The sequence below is a fragment of the Phyllobates terribilis genome, unplaced genomic scaffold (genome assembly GCF_046119375.1).
Source record: "Phyllobates terribilis strain yellow unplaced genomic scaffold, ASM4611937v1 Scaffold_136__1_contigs__length_4911898, whole genome shotgun sequence".
Classification (NCBI taxonomy): Eukaryota; Metazoa; Chordata; class Amphibia; order Anura; family Dendrobatidae; genus Phyllobates; species Phyllobates terribilis.
In genome coordinates this window covers 1,121,983-1,137,412 of record NW_027362896.1, presented here as the reverse complement: position 1 = coordinate 1,137,412, position 15,430 = coordinate 1,121,983, and the positions used below count along the sequence as shown (strand labels likewise).

The window sequence follows — 15,430 nt, the reverse complement described above, 5'->3', positions numbered from 1 at the left end:
ATATCAGAAAGATGTTCTGCCACTCGCTGCTTTAATTTTCTTATAGTGCATCCCACATATAACAGATCGCAACTGGCACATCTTATGATGTAAACCACAGAATTACTGTTGCAATTCAGACAGCTTTTTATATTGTGTGTTTCACTAGAATCAGCATTAGTGACGTTTTTAGTGATTTTTACATAGCGACAAATGCCGCATCTGGTGTAACCACACTGGTAAAACCCTTTACAATTAAGCCAGGTATGCCGTTGTTGTCGATTATTTGGGCGACTAGATGCCAATAGCCCCCCTATTGTTTGCGCTTTTTTTGCCACCACCAAAACTCCAGAATCAAGAATTTCTCCTTATGCTCTGCTCCTTACACCTCGTACACCCGCGGCTCCGCTCCTTACACCTCGTACACACGCGGCTCCACTCCTTACACCTCGTACACCCGCGGCTCCGCTCCGTACACCTCGTACACCCGCGGCTCCGCTCCTTACACCTCGTACACACACGGCTCCGCTCCTTACACCTCGTACACACGCGGCTCCGCTCCTTACACCTCGTACACCCGCGGCTCCGCTCCGTACACCTCGTACACACGCGGCTCCGCTCCGTACACCTCGTACACACGCGGCTCCATTCCGTACACCTCGTACGCTCGCGGCTCCATTCCGTACACCTCGTACACACACGGCTCCATTCCGTACACCTCGTACGCTCGCGGCTCCGTTCCGTACACCTCGTACGCTCGCGGCTCCGCTCCGTACACCTCGTACGCTCGCGGCTCCATTCCGTACACCTCGTACACACGCGGCTCCGCTCCGTACACCTCGTACACACGCGGCTCCATTCCGTACACCTCGTACGCTCGCGGCTCCATTCCGTACACCTCGTACACACACGGCTCCATTCCGTACACCTCGTACGCTCGCGGCTCCGTTCCGTACACCTCGTACGCTCGCGGCTCCGTTCCGTACACCTCGTACGCTCGCGGCTCCGTTTCGTACACCTCGTACGCTCGCGGCTCCGTTCCGTACACCTCGTACACACGCGGCTCCGCTCCGTACACCTCGTACACACGCGGCTCCGCTCCGTACACCTCGTACACACGCGGCTCCGCTCCGTACACCTCGTACACGCGCGGCTCCGCTCCGTACACCTCGTACACGCGCGGCTCTGCTCCGTACACCTCGTACACGCGCGGCTCTGCTCCGTACACCTCGTACACGCACGGCTCTGCTCCGTACACCTCGTACACACGCGGCTCCGCTCCGTACACCTCGTACACACGCGGCTCTGCTCCGTACACCTTGTACACACGCGGCTCTGCTCCGTACACCTTGTACACACGCGGCTCTGCTCCGTACACCTCGTACACACGCGGCTCCGCTCCGTACACCTCGTACACGCGTGGTTCCGCTCCGTACACCTCGTACACACGCGGCTCTGCTACATCCACACTGTAAACCCCTCCTGACCCCACACATAAACTTCAGCTCATCCAGCACCATGACAACCAGCACAGCAGAGTCCTGCATCCACTGAGGCCCCTGATCATGTGACCCCTGACTCCTCCCCTCCTGTGACCTCATCACAGGTCCTGTACGCACAGAGCAGCCATATATGTGGTGGCGGCTCTGCAGGTGGAGGTATGTGGAGATTCCCCCTTATTCTCTTATCAGGATTAGCCGTTATTCACACTCGTACATTTTTACTTGGCTTTTTCATCTGCTTTTAGTTACGTTTGATCCTGTGATATTTTCTCCTATAAATCGGTGAGTTCTTATCCACTGGATCGGGAATAACTTCCTGAATTCCTCGGGACTCTCCCGCAGTCCGATGGTCGTAGCTCTGTACCCCGAGGTGTCTTCTCAGTCCTGTCTTGTATCTGTGCTCGGCCTCCGCTCTGTTTATTATCTGTCAGACTGTAGTAATCAGCCGAGCTCCGCGGGGTCCTCTGTGTCCGTGCGAGCCGAGGGCCGCGGGGTCCGCCGTGTCCATGGGAGCCGAGGGCCCTGGGGTCTGCTGTGTCCGTAGGAGCCAGGGTCCGCCGTGTCTGTAGGAGCCGGGGTCCGCCGTGTCCGTAGGAGCCGGGGTCCGCCGTGTCCGTAGGAGCCGGGGTCCGCCGTGTCCGTAGGAGCCGGGGTCCGCCGTGTCCGTAGGAGCCGGGGTCCGCCGTGTCCGTAGGAGCCGGGGTCCGCCGTGTCCGTAGGAGCCGAGGGCCCTGGGGTCCGCCGTGTCCGTAGGAGCCGGGGCCACGGGGTCCGCCGTGTCCGTAGGAACTGGGGTCCGCCGTGTCCGTAGGAGCCAGGGTCCGCCGTGTCCATAGGAGCCGGGGGCCGCGGGGTCCGCTGTGTCTGCATCATTACTGCAATATCAAACGTAGAACTTTTTTTTTTTCATATTAGTGGTAAAACAAATTGTAGAAGTTATTGTGTTTCTCTATTCGTTCTCTTTCTACCCCGTCCCCATCTTGTGGACCAGAATTGATAGTTCCTCCCAGCATACAGTGTTATGTCTCTTGCACCTTCCCTGATTTTCTGCATTTTGCTGTTAGTTTCTAAAAATAATAAAGAATTTATAAAAAAAAAAAAAAATGTACAACTTAGCAAAAATAAAAAGTTCCTGTCTTCATTTTCTGAGACCCAGAACTTTTTTATATTCTCCTGTTGGTGGAGCTGTTTCAGGACTTATTTCTTGTGAAACAAGCTGTAGTTTGCATTGATGCGATTTTTGGGTACATATGACCCTTTTTGTTTTGTTTTTTTGCCATTTTTTTTCTGTTCCCGTTAGGCGTACAGTTTATAATATATTGTATTATTTTGAGCAATTACGTACATGGGAACAAATGTTAAATTTTCTATTTATTAAATTTTGATATTGATGAGCAAATCTTTTGAAAGTTGAATTTGTCAGCTGTGATGATTTTTCTGCAAAAAATGTATTTGCTGGCGAAACTCACTCGTGCACACTTCTAATTGTCCTCTGAGGTCGTCTAGGACTGTATTGAACTCTTTTTTTTGAGCTTTTTAACACAAACAGAGTGGGCACTCCCTTCAGTGGGAAATAATGGTGATTGGGTATCTTCCAGCAAGGCTGAATGTATGCCATACTTTCTCAAAACATACCAAGGAGCTAGGGATGAGCGGACCCAGGGAAGTTTGGGTTCTGGTACCCGACCTGAACTTTAATCCAAAGTTTGGTTTGGGTACCAGAACAGTATCCGAACTTGAGCCTGAACCTCATTGAAAACAATGGGGACCTGAACTTTGGAGCTTGCAAATTCTGGGAGAAGTCCATGTCTGGTACGAACCCCAAACTTTTAAGTTTGGGTTCGCTCATCTCTACTAGGTCTTAAAAATAACACAATAGGGTTTTATCCGGTGGTGACAACGTATTAGTGCAAAGTGCTTGCTCACCTGATGGAGTTGTGAATACACAACAATCTCAAGGCATCAATACCAGCTGCTGCAAGCAGGGCTGTGGAGTCGGTAAGCCAAACCTCCGACTCCTTAATTTCCCAAACACCAACTCCAGAGCATGACCTCACTACTGCGCATGTACATAAAGTGCAGCACAGATTCATCTCAACTAGAAGCCGAGATCCTTAGCTCTGGAATAGAACAGACATTTGTAGGACATTTCATAACTTTCCCTTATGAAAACATTTACAGCACATATTGCACTGAGCTATCCAATTTATTACATATTTTAGGAGTCGTAGTCGGTCCATTTTATACCGACTCCCCCAAAATGGACCCCTACTCCGACTCCACAGCCCTGGCTGCAAGCCCACGGGTCACGAGATCTAGAGAAATGCTGTTGTGGAAAACAAGTGGTTTTTTTTTTTTCTGCTCTGCTGGTGAAGTTCCACATAAAGGACCCAGGACACACAAGATGTACGCTTTTGCAGTCTTAATATCTAAACGTTTCGAAGTTATTCAACTTCTTCCTGGTTGTATCCTGAAGAAGAAGATGCATAACTTCGAAACGCATAGATATTAAAATCGCTAAATCTTTCATCCCTTGTGTCCTGGGTCCTTTCCATGGAACTTCACCAGCAGTGCAGAAAAAACACTTATTTTCCACAACAGCATCATTTCTCGAAATTCAGCTAACTCTACAAATTGGTAAGTCAGCAACCGCACCACCAGCAACTTAATTTGCCAAGAATTTAGTAGGCGGATTACTGAAGGCTTTTGCCAGTTTTCTTAACACACAATAAGGGATGGATATTTGCTGCTGCAATGAAGGAGGAGGAGGAGAAGTACCTGGAGTACGTCAAGTAGTAAATGTGCTCTTTATACTCCCATGAAGCCCAGCTAGATGACGGAAAAAAAAATAAAGATTAATGCAAACATTTTCAAAAATAAAGAAAAAAAACATGTTTGGTATAAACTGTGTCCATAAAGTTCCAATCTATGAGAGTATAAAAATGTAATTAACCCATGCAATAAAAAAAAATAAATTAAAACTCCAGAATTGGAGTGTTTCAGTCACCGAAACCCCCCTCAAAAATGCGATAAAAAGCGCACAACTTAATCACAACTTAACTTATGGTATCAATAAAAATAAGTCATTGCACAAAAAAATAAGCTCTAATACAGGCCCATCAATTAAAAACTAAAGGGTAATATTATGGAAAAAAATATCTATATTTTTTTACAAAGTTTTTGAATTTTTATTAACTACTAAAACATAAAAAAAACATTTACAGCAGTTTCGCACCGTACTTACAGGCATGAAATTTGAGCTATGGAAGAATATTGAGAATTCAAATGACAAAAATCAATTTATGTATACATCTCGGCGCTGGGAAGACAAGCTCTTAACACCAGTTGCTAGTCCACATGTTGGCATGTTCAAGAAAGTCTGTTCTCCCATTTTGCCGAATGATGAGCACAAGTTCTCGTTACTCAAGTTTCCTAGGGTGCTCGGGTATGCACTGAGCGTCGCGGGTGCTCAAGTGAGATGATTGCGTACTCGCGGCCACATTTTTCACGGCCACAAAAAATGCAGGGATTGCCCGTGTTTCTCAGGCAATCCCCGCATGTTTTGTACCTATGAAACATGCGGCCATAGGGATGCGAACATGTCACTCGAGCACCCACGATACCCGCATACACGAGCACCTGCAATCATCACTAGTGGGACCAGTTAATACCAAACATCTTTTAGTCCTCAGAACACAAATTCACTCAGTAATTCTAGCATTTTTTTTTTTTCCCACCAAACATGAGACACTTGAGCACTCACACCAGGCTTAAGGTACCGTCACACTTAGCGACGCTACAGCGATCCCGACAACGATACGACCTGGCAGGGATCGTTGCTGCGTCGCTATGTGGTCGCTGGTGACATGTCAAACAGTCAGATCTTCGCAACGATACGGCGACCCGTAGCGACCTGTTTAACGATGCAACGCAAATGCACGCCTATGTGTCTCAGTTCTGAGTCGCCAACGAGGTCGTTGGTAAGGTGTCAAACACACCGATACATGCTACCCAGCGGGACCTCAACGATCAAAAAGTGGTCCAGGCCATCCGAATCACAGTTGCTACAAGCTTTAGGGCTCATGCTCATCTGCGAGAAAAACGGACAAGTGCAATCCGAAATCGAAGATGTCAGTGACATATATAATTAGTGCAGTGACAGTGTAGTTTACTGTACATGTATTTTATCATTAAATTAATCCATTAATAACCTATGACGTATTAGTACGCTATAGGCTATCACCCCTGGTTCAGCGCGGGCTCCGAGCATCCACTGAACCAGGCACATGTCAGCTGATTCTTACAGCTGACATGTGCCCGCAACAGCCGCAGGTGGAATCGCGATCCACCCGCGGCTGTTAACTAGTTAAATGCCGCTGTCAATCTCTGACAGCGGCACTTAACACGCGCTTCCGGGAAGCGAGGCACTTAACAGGCGCTTCCGGGAAGCGCGTCCTAGGCCCCGCCCATCGGTGATCCTGTCACATGATCGTGCATCACCGATGGGTTGGCACTACCACCCGGGGTCTGCAGCAGATCCCTGTGGTTGTAATGTCTCGCTTGCTATGAGTGCCACCCAGTGGTCGGCTCTCATAGCAAGTGAGCATTTCTACATACAGGCGATCTGCTCATCTCTTGTATGCAGTAAAAGCAATCAGAAAACTGCTGCTTCTAGTCTCCCATGGAGACTATTGAAGCATGCAGTAAGTGTAAAAAAAAAAAAAAAATGTTTTAAAAAATATAAAACTTTAAATCTCCCCCCTTTCAAAATAAAATAATAATAAAAAAAAAAGCCACATACACATATTTGGTATTGCCGCATTCAGAATCGCCCGATCTATCAAAATAAAGATAGAATTAATCCGATCGGTAAACGGCGTAACGAGAAAAAAAATCTAAATGCCAGAATTAAGGTTTTTTGGTCATCGCAACATTGCAATAACGGGCGATCAAAACATCGTATCTACCCCAAAATGGTATCAGTAAAAACGTAAGCTCGGCGCGCAGAAAGTAAGCCCTCACCCGGCCCCAGATCCCAAAAAATGGAGGCGCTACGGGTCTCAGAAAATGGCGCAATTTTTTTTTTTTAGCAAACTTTGGATTATTTTTTTTTTTCACCACTTACATAAAAAAGAACCTATACATGTTTGGTGTCTATGAACTCGTAATGACCTGGAGAATAATAATGGCAGCTCAGTTTTAGCATTCAGTGAACGTGGGAAAAAAACAAACCAAAAAACAACTGTGGAATTGCATTTTTTTTGCAATTTCACCACACTTGGAATTTTTTTCCCATTTTCCAGTACACAATATGGTAAGACCAGTGATGGCGTTTAAAAGTACAACTTGTCCCGCAAAAAATAAGCCCTCACATGGCCCTATTGACCGAAAATTATAAAGGATATGGCTCTGGGAAGAAGGGGAGCAAAAAACGAAAACTCAAAAATGGAAAAACCCAAGGTTCTTAAGGGGTTAATAAATATCTTTAAAAAAAAAAATGGCGTGGTGTCCCCCGTAACTTTATTAACCAGCAGAGGGAAAGCGGACAGCCGGGGCTGATGGTTTTTAGCCTGGGAAGGGGGTAATACCCATGGAGTTTCCCAGGCTATTAATATCAGCTCTCAGCTGAATACTTAGCCTTTACTGGTTATTAAAATGGGGGACCTCCCAAAAAAATTTACTCCAGGATCCCCCTATTTTAACAACCAGCAAAGACTAGGCAGACAGCTGGGGGATGATATTAATAGCCTTGGAAAGGGCCATGAATATTGGCCCCCTCTCAGACTACAAACATCAGCACTCAGCCACCCCAGAAAAGGCGCATCCATAAGATGCGCCAGTTCTGCCACTTAGCTTCCGCTCTTCCCACTTGCCCTGATGCGGTGGCAAGTGGGGTAATTGGGTTCGGGTTGATGTCAGCTTTATATTGGCAGATGACAGCAAGCCCAGGTTAGTAATGGATATGCGTCTATAAGATTCCCCCACTACTAACCTAATAGTCAAATGGTGAAATAAAACAACAACACCCAGAATAAAATAATTTATTTGAAATAAACACACAGACTCCTTTTAATATTTCTAAATTAAACCAATTGTCTCTTCAGAGAGGAAGAGGACTACAACTCTAGTGCCACTTACAGGAAGTAGCAATCCTAAAAGTTAATAGTGACCCCTTAACAAGCCTTATCACATGACTTAGGATATAAGCCAGAACCATAAACTCAATTTACAGACACTGTTTTTCAAGGTATTGCCCCTTGTCAGTGCAAAGTGTGAGTTCTATTTTGGCTGGGTGAGAGGCGTCAGACCACTGTGATGAATGGCACCAGAGAGATCCTGCCGAATGCTACCACTGCCACCACATGTGAAAAATGGCACCAGAGAGATCCCGCAGAATTCCACCACTGCCACCACATGTAAAGGATCCCCACTTTGCCACCTGCCTGATGTCACTATTATGTCAGACGGATCACGTGATACGGATCCGCACTTTGCACCAACGTGACGTTCCACAACCCCTCGCGGACACGTAAGGTCAGATTATTACAGTTCTACTCAGATACCCCCCTGTCCACATGGGTACAGGAAGGTACTGGGAGTGAAAAGAGGTGGCCCACTCAGTCACTGATGTGGTACCACACTTGCTCACACCCCTGACAGACCCCTTCAATAGCCCCAGTAAAGCAGAACCTTATCGGCCTGGTAGAGCTGCCACTAGTTCCTATTAAATATAATTTCTGCTAGCGGACCAGGGGATTATATTGGGCTAGGAACCAGCCCCAATAGTGTGTTCGTTGGACCGAACAACGGACGTGAGGATTCATGGATCGAGATAAAAGAGCAGCCTAAGGTTAAATTATATATTTAATCACCTTAAGGGCACACTAGACAATACACCATATACACACTTTGCACTGACGAGGGGCAGTACCCTGAAACACAGTGTCTGCAAATTGAGTTTCTGGTTTTGGCTTATATCCTAAGTCATGTGATAAGGCTCGTTAAAGGGTCACTATTGACTTTTAGGATTGCTACTTCCTGTAGGTGGCACTAGCGTTCTAGTCCTCTTCCTCTCTGAAGAGACAATTGCGGCTTTAAAAGTCTCCTCACCGTGACATGCTTAACATGTCACTCTCCCTGCAATAAAAAAATAAAATAATAAAGCAACCTCATGCTCACCTCTCCGATGTGAAGAAAATAATCCATTTGTCCTGCAACAGGTCTAGCTCTGCTACATCTAGATGGCAGGCTGCATGGTAGCTTGATGCGACTATACAGCCTGCCATTCTGCAGAGACACTGATGTGCAGGGCTGTGGAGTCGGTAAGCCAAATTTCCAACTCTGACTCCTCAATTTCCATGACTCCGACTCCCTCATACATGGCTCATGTTTAAGTGATAAATTTACTGTAGCACAGATTAATTTCAGCTCAAAGTCCAGACCCTTAGATCAGGAATAAGATAGACATTTATATGACATTTCATAACTTTCCCAAAATCTTATGAAATATTCCCCGCAAACTGCATTGAACTACTGTACCCAATTTATTATAAATTTTAGGAGTTAGTCGGTCCATTTTATACCAACTCCACCAAAATGGACACCGACTCCAACTCCACAGCCCTGCTGAGGTGCGCATGCTTGTGCACCGCAGTGACTTGATAAAGTTGAGCGGGGTTCATATCATACGAACTCCGTTCACCTCACTGATGTCACCGTGAGAAAGTTCTCTTGCTCGTTGTGACATTGAGAAATCCTGCATGTAAAAGCCCATGTTTAAATTGCATTGCAATCGGAGTTCATACGCATGACAATCAGATGTAAATCGGATGCTAGGTGAGAAACGCGCATGACGCTCGTCCGTTTTTTCGGTCCGGATATCGGAAAAATGTTTTCACACATATGGGTATGAGCCCTTATGATGATGTCCAAGTGGTTTCACTCTCTAGCTTTGTCATGGGTCAGATGTAAAATCCATGGTCTAAGAAATAAGGAAAGTCATAGCTTATAGCAACTGAAAAGCAAAAAGCGTTCTTGGACAATTCGAAACGTAGAGTAGCAGCTGGAACTATAAGACCTCGTCTTCCCAGAACTTACCGTGGTGTGATGAGATGTATACAAAGGTAACGTTACCATATTTTAATGACTGTATGAAGACTCTTGTGCTGCCCATTGAGTTATTTATTCAGTTAAATATCTCCATAATTATCTGAATTTATAACTCACTTTCTAACCTCTACATGTATTAAGTGCTCTATGACATTACTGCATTATACTGGTATCACAAATCTAGTATTTGCCCTTTTTATGTTTTTTTTATTCTATGTTTTTACACCGGATCATCTTCTTTCCTATTAGGTTTCTTCAATATCAGATAATAATTGATCTACAGAATTTTTCTGACCCATCAAGGATGGATAGGGACAGAGACAAGATGGCGGAGAGGATATTCCACCTCACCCTAGAGATCCTCTTCCGGCTTACTGGAGAGGTGAGAGATTCTGATGACGTCACATTACATCATTCTTATCTATGGGAATAACAGATGGACAGAACTGGAGAGGTGAGGACTCTGGAAATGTCTGGAGGGAGATTTATTAATGTGTCTCTCCATAACCAGGATTACACAATAGTGAAGAAGACCTCTAGTGGGCGCTGTCAGGACCCCGTGTCTGAGGGGTGGGGAAGACCCCTGAGCCCAATCACGGGGCCTCCACCTCACCCCCTGATATATGAGGACATCAATGACCAGAAGATCCTAGAACTCACCTACAAGATGATTGAGCTGCTGACTGGAGAGGTAACACTGCTGGGAATGCTGGGACATTATACAGTAACGCTATGGAGGGATCGGGGGGATGACGGTATCATTGTATGTGTCAGGTTCCTATAAGGTGTCAGGATGTCGCTGTCTATTTCTCCATGGAGGAGTGGGAGTATTTAGAAGGACACAAAGATCTGTACAAGGACATCATGATGGAGGTTCCCCAGCCCCTCACATCACCAGGTAATAGACAGGACTAAATACACACGGCCTATAATTATCTGTATGTAAAGAATGAATTCAGTCCCTGTATGTGTTTCCTGCAGATCTATCCAGTAAGAGGACAACACCAGAGAGATGTCCCCGTCCTCTTCTTCCACAGGACTGTAAACAAGAAGACCCCAATGTTCCTCAGGATCATCAGGTAGATGGAGAGAAGGTGTCATGAGATCTCCCCTATGATGTGTAGACGGCTGTGAAGGTCTTGTGCTCAGTCTTGTTTTATCCACCAGTATTATATGTTTTATACTTGTGTAATGAGAACGGTGGAGATGGCAGGATTAGAGCTGACCATAGATGGGACTTCTCCATCTGTCTGTGACTTTTACAATATTTGTTTCAGGGTGAAGGTCTGACCCATATTAATACTACAGAGACATATGTGAGGGGTGATGAGCGGTGTAAAGAGGAGATTACTACATATGACCACCCAGGTGAGTAGAGACCACTAAATGCAGAGAAGTTCTAGATTCTTCTCATGGGAATATAACTATATTTATATGTGTTGTATCTAAATCTTTACCAATAAAGAAAAGCTTGGGTAACACATCCACGGCATTCACAGTGCACCAAAAGGAGAGCGCTCCTTTCTATGCGTTCATCAGGACGGACAACCTTTGGTTTGCTGAAGACCCCTGTACTTGTCATGACTGTATTCCTGAGGAAGCCAGCCCGTGAATTTTGCTATATACAGCAATACTGCGGTATTGCTTTATATACAGTGGTAGAAGAGATCGGATGATCGCAGTTTCAAGTCCCCTAAGGGGACTAGCAAATACAGTGGGAGGTAAATAAAAAACTAAAAAAAAAAGTTTATAACAAATTAAAAAATACACATGGTAAATTCCAATCTATCAAAATATAATTTTTTTCCACTACTTAAATAAAACAAAAACTATGTATGTTTGATATCTTCATAATAGTACTGACCTGGAGAATCATATTTTCAGGTAATTTTTACCGTAAAATGAACAGTGTGTATAAAAAAAAAAACAAAAACTATTGCAAAATTGGGCTTTTTTTTTTGCTATTTTGTCACACTTTTTAAAAAAATTTTTTACAGTCCATCACATGATAAAATGGATAGTGTCATTCAAAAGTAAAACTCGTCCCACAAAATAACAAGCCCTCACACGGCTATGTCGAAAGGAAAAAAAAAAAAGAAAAAAAGTTATGGCTCTTCGAATAAGGGGAGGAAAACACGAAGACACCAAAATGAAAAATCGCCTGGTCCTTAACGGGTTAAAAAGAAAGACTAAACACTATAAAAATAGGCTTTAATAAAACTGTGTAAGATGGCCGCCGGACATGTCCTTGAGGGGAGATATGTGTCGCTGAGGTTGACAGCTTCAGTGATGTAAAACCGGGAAAACATGCTCCAGCACAAGTAGTGCTGAGAGGATTACTTCAGTGCATCAGGGCTGTTTTTTACGAGCAGGCATAAGAGAGATGGGGGGGAATGGTTGCTCACATATCCTCATCCCAGGGAGTGTGTGTAAAATGGAGACTAAGGGTCTCATTCAGTGTCTGGCTGGAGGTGTGGAGACCTGCAGCGTGTCTGTGCAAAAAGACACTGATTGTGAGCGGGCGAACCAGCAGTACTATATGGACTGTTCATTTTGCTGTTTTGTTACTTTGTGCTGGAGAAGGCTGTGTTTTTTTCCTTTGAAAGTGCGGTTTATGAAGCCTGAATAAACCTGCCTTGGACATTTTTAAAGAGACAGTGTCCTGTGCCTACTTCTAATGCGGCTGAGTGCGTACAAAACCCTACAACTGCAAATTAAAAACTCCAAAAACTATGCAAAAAAAATGCAAATGCAATAATGAATCAGGCGAAAGTTACTTGGACTTGAGGAGGGGTGGTCTCCGCCTTCTTTACTTGAAGAGCACAATACCATCAAATGGCAAGAAAAGAAAGATGGCGCTCCCCCTGGATATTTTCAAATGCTTTAACTTTATTCTGTACAAAAATGCTTCTCGTAGAAGACAAGGCAGGTACAAGTAGGTGTGGAAACACTAGGGTCAATGAGTGCTCTCGTCTGCTGGCCTGGCTGTCTTCAAAAAGACCGAATGGACCAGGGCTTCCCCCCCCCCCCCCCCCCGAACGCTCATACTTCTTCCCTCTGGGCATACTACTGTGTTTGAGTGTCTCAAATCTGTATTCCTCCAGTTGGAACCATGGTGTCTTGGCTACTGTCATGTAGAGTCTCCCAGCAGAAGGGTAGAGGTAGTTTCTCCTTCTTTAGTTCACAACTGTCCATCAGACCATTATCAATAGTTTTGGGGGGAGGTGGAAGGAGGTCATCTCTCCTTGTTTGAGTATTCAATCATCCTGCATAGTTTTGTCCTTCAGTGTTTGCACGTCAACAAGCTGCATGGACTGATACAAGGGGTAATTAACATATTAGCAAACATATTGTTCAATTACCCTGCGTCCAGGGATAGCAGCACAATACGCTGCAACAAACAATTCAAGAGTCAACGTTCAGGCTCATATGAACAATGGCTTAGGTCTCTTGACCTACTGGAAAATACATCTGGCATAATTAGGATTAAATGCTGTGTCCTCACAGTAGGCAAGGGTGGTTTTGTGCTAATGACCTCTTCATCTGGCCATCGTGAAACTGCCTTCACCTATTTGTACCAGCGTTATGTCCCAGGAGCTGCATTTTTGTATAAAAGCAAAGCATTTGAAGATATCTGATTTTGTCTTACAAATACTGATGTAAAATACTGACCAAATACTGAATGTGTGAACGAGGCCTTAGATTGTGATCTACTTCGCATCACTGTGTTAGATAAAAAGTGAATTTTGCGACATGCCTTGTAATTTGTATGAACACTTTTAGATATAAAGGTTATAAAATATCAGTGTAAATGTTAGGTGCTTCTATACAAAGATAGTAAAACCATCTTTATTCTTTTCAGATGCTTGGATCAGGAGCTCTGAGGGACATTGGATATCTTTAGATTGTAAAGAAGATGATCGTGGTATCGCACAAGAAACATTTGAAGAGCATGTCATAACTCCAAATATAGCCCTTCACAGCAGAGATCTAGCATCTGATCCTTTTGAACAGGTCCTATCTTCTAAATCATCTCAGAATAATAAGAAAGATAACCGTTACAGAAGAGGTCACATAGGGAAGAAACCATTTTCATGCTCTGAATGTGGGAAATGTTTTAACTGGAAATCGAAACTTACTCAACATAAGAGCATTCACATAGGGGAGAAGACATATCCTTGTCAAGAATGTGGGAAATGTTGCAGAGATACATCAGACCTTCTTCGACATCAGAGAATTCACACAGTGGCAAAGCCGTATTCATGTTCAGAGTGTGGGAAGTGTTTCAAGCAGAAATGGGGCCTTGTGATTCATAAGAGAAGTCACACAGGAGCAAAGCCGTATTCGTGTTCAGAATGTGGGAAACGGTTTACCACGAAATCCTCTCTTGTTAAACATGAAACTATTCACACGGGGGAGAAACCATTTTCATGTTCAGAATGTAAAAAATGTTTTAACCGGAATTCAAGTCTTATTAAACATAAGAAAACTCACAAAGGGGAAAAGCCATTTTCTTGTTCAGAATGTGGGAAAAGTTTTAACGAGAAATCGGATTTTTTTAGACATCAGAGAATTCACACAGGGGAGAAGCCATATTCATGTTCAGAATGTGGGAAACTTTTCACCGCTAAGTCATCTCTTATTACACATCAAAATATTCACACAGGAGAGAAGCCATTTTTGTGTTCAGAATGTGGAAAATGTTTTAAACAGAAGTGGGGTCTTGTTACACATCAGAGAATTCACACAGGAGTGAAGCCATTTTCATGTTCGGAATGTGGGAAATGTTTTAGCCAGAATTCAGATCTTGTTAAACATCAAAGAATTCACACAGGGGTGAAACCATTTTCATGTCCAGTATGTTTGAAATGTTTTATGCACAAATCACAACTTCTTAGACACGAAGGAACTCATGCAGGGAGATAGCATCTTTTTTTTTCTTACACTTGTACTAAAAAAACAGTACAATGGATGAGTCATCAAGTTTTCAAAAGCTCTAAGAAGACGGCTTACGCTCTAAAAACTTGCAATTGTGAGATGCAAAAAAAGTCACTTTTAACGATTGAGAAGAATATGTTTATAAATTTGGTTGCTGGTACTTTACACATCTAAAAATCAGATATCCTCCCATTTAAAGCCCTTTCACTCATACCTAATCAAGTACCAACTAAAAACAAATGGGAGGAGGACGTAGATCATATTATGGATGGTCAGTGGAGCACGATCTTAGAATTACCGCCAAAATTATCTCTATGCAAAGCAAAGATAGATTTCCCTTCTTTAGTTCACAACTGTCCATCAGGCCATTATCAATAGTTTTGGGGGGAGGTGGAAGGAGGTCATCTCTCACTGTTTGAGTATTCAATCATCCAGCATAGTTTTGTCCTTCAGTGTTTGCACGTCAACAAGCTGCATGGACTGATACAAGGGGTAATTAACATATTAGCAAACATATATTGTTCAATTACCCTGCGTCCAGGGATAGCAGCACAATAAGCTGCAACAAACAATTCAAGAGTCAACGTTCAGGCTCATATGAACAAATAGCCGCACAGACTATTACAACTTTTCCTTATATATAAGATGCCAAATTTTTATTTAATAACATATGGATTCATTCTACCCCCTGATTGCTCATACTCGGTGAAGCAGGACAATACATAAGCTGGAATAACTTTTCTGGACTCTCTTCTTGAAGGGTTGTGAGGGACTGGGGCTTTTGTTTTGTTTCTGTATATTTATGGAAATCTGAAAAATGTTGCAAAATGGTTAATAAAAATGATCTGATTTAAACGAGAACAAAGAGGACAATAACAATATAACTGTCATAGTCACAGTAA

General features: G+C 43.9%; 1 protein-coding gene across 1 annotated transcript in view; it reads left to right on the top strand.

Annotated features, from left to right (window-relative positions):
- The first annotated feature begins 1,561 nt into the window (after window positions 1–1,561).
- Window positions 1,562–15,430, top strand: part of LOC141204940 (uncharacterized) — a 231,570-nt gene continuing 217,701 nt past the window's right edge. Inside the window, 3 exon segments of the mRNA XM_073663980.1 lie at window positions 1,562–1,637; window positions 9,840–9,972; window positions 10,102–10,281. Coding sequence (XP_073520081.1) covers window positions 1,612–1,637; window positions 9,840–9,972; window positions 10,102–10,281 — 339 coding nt within the window. The 5' untranslated portion in view covers window positions 1,562–1,611.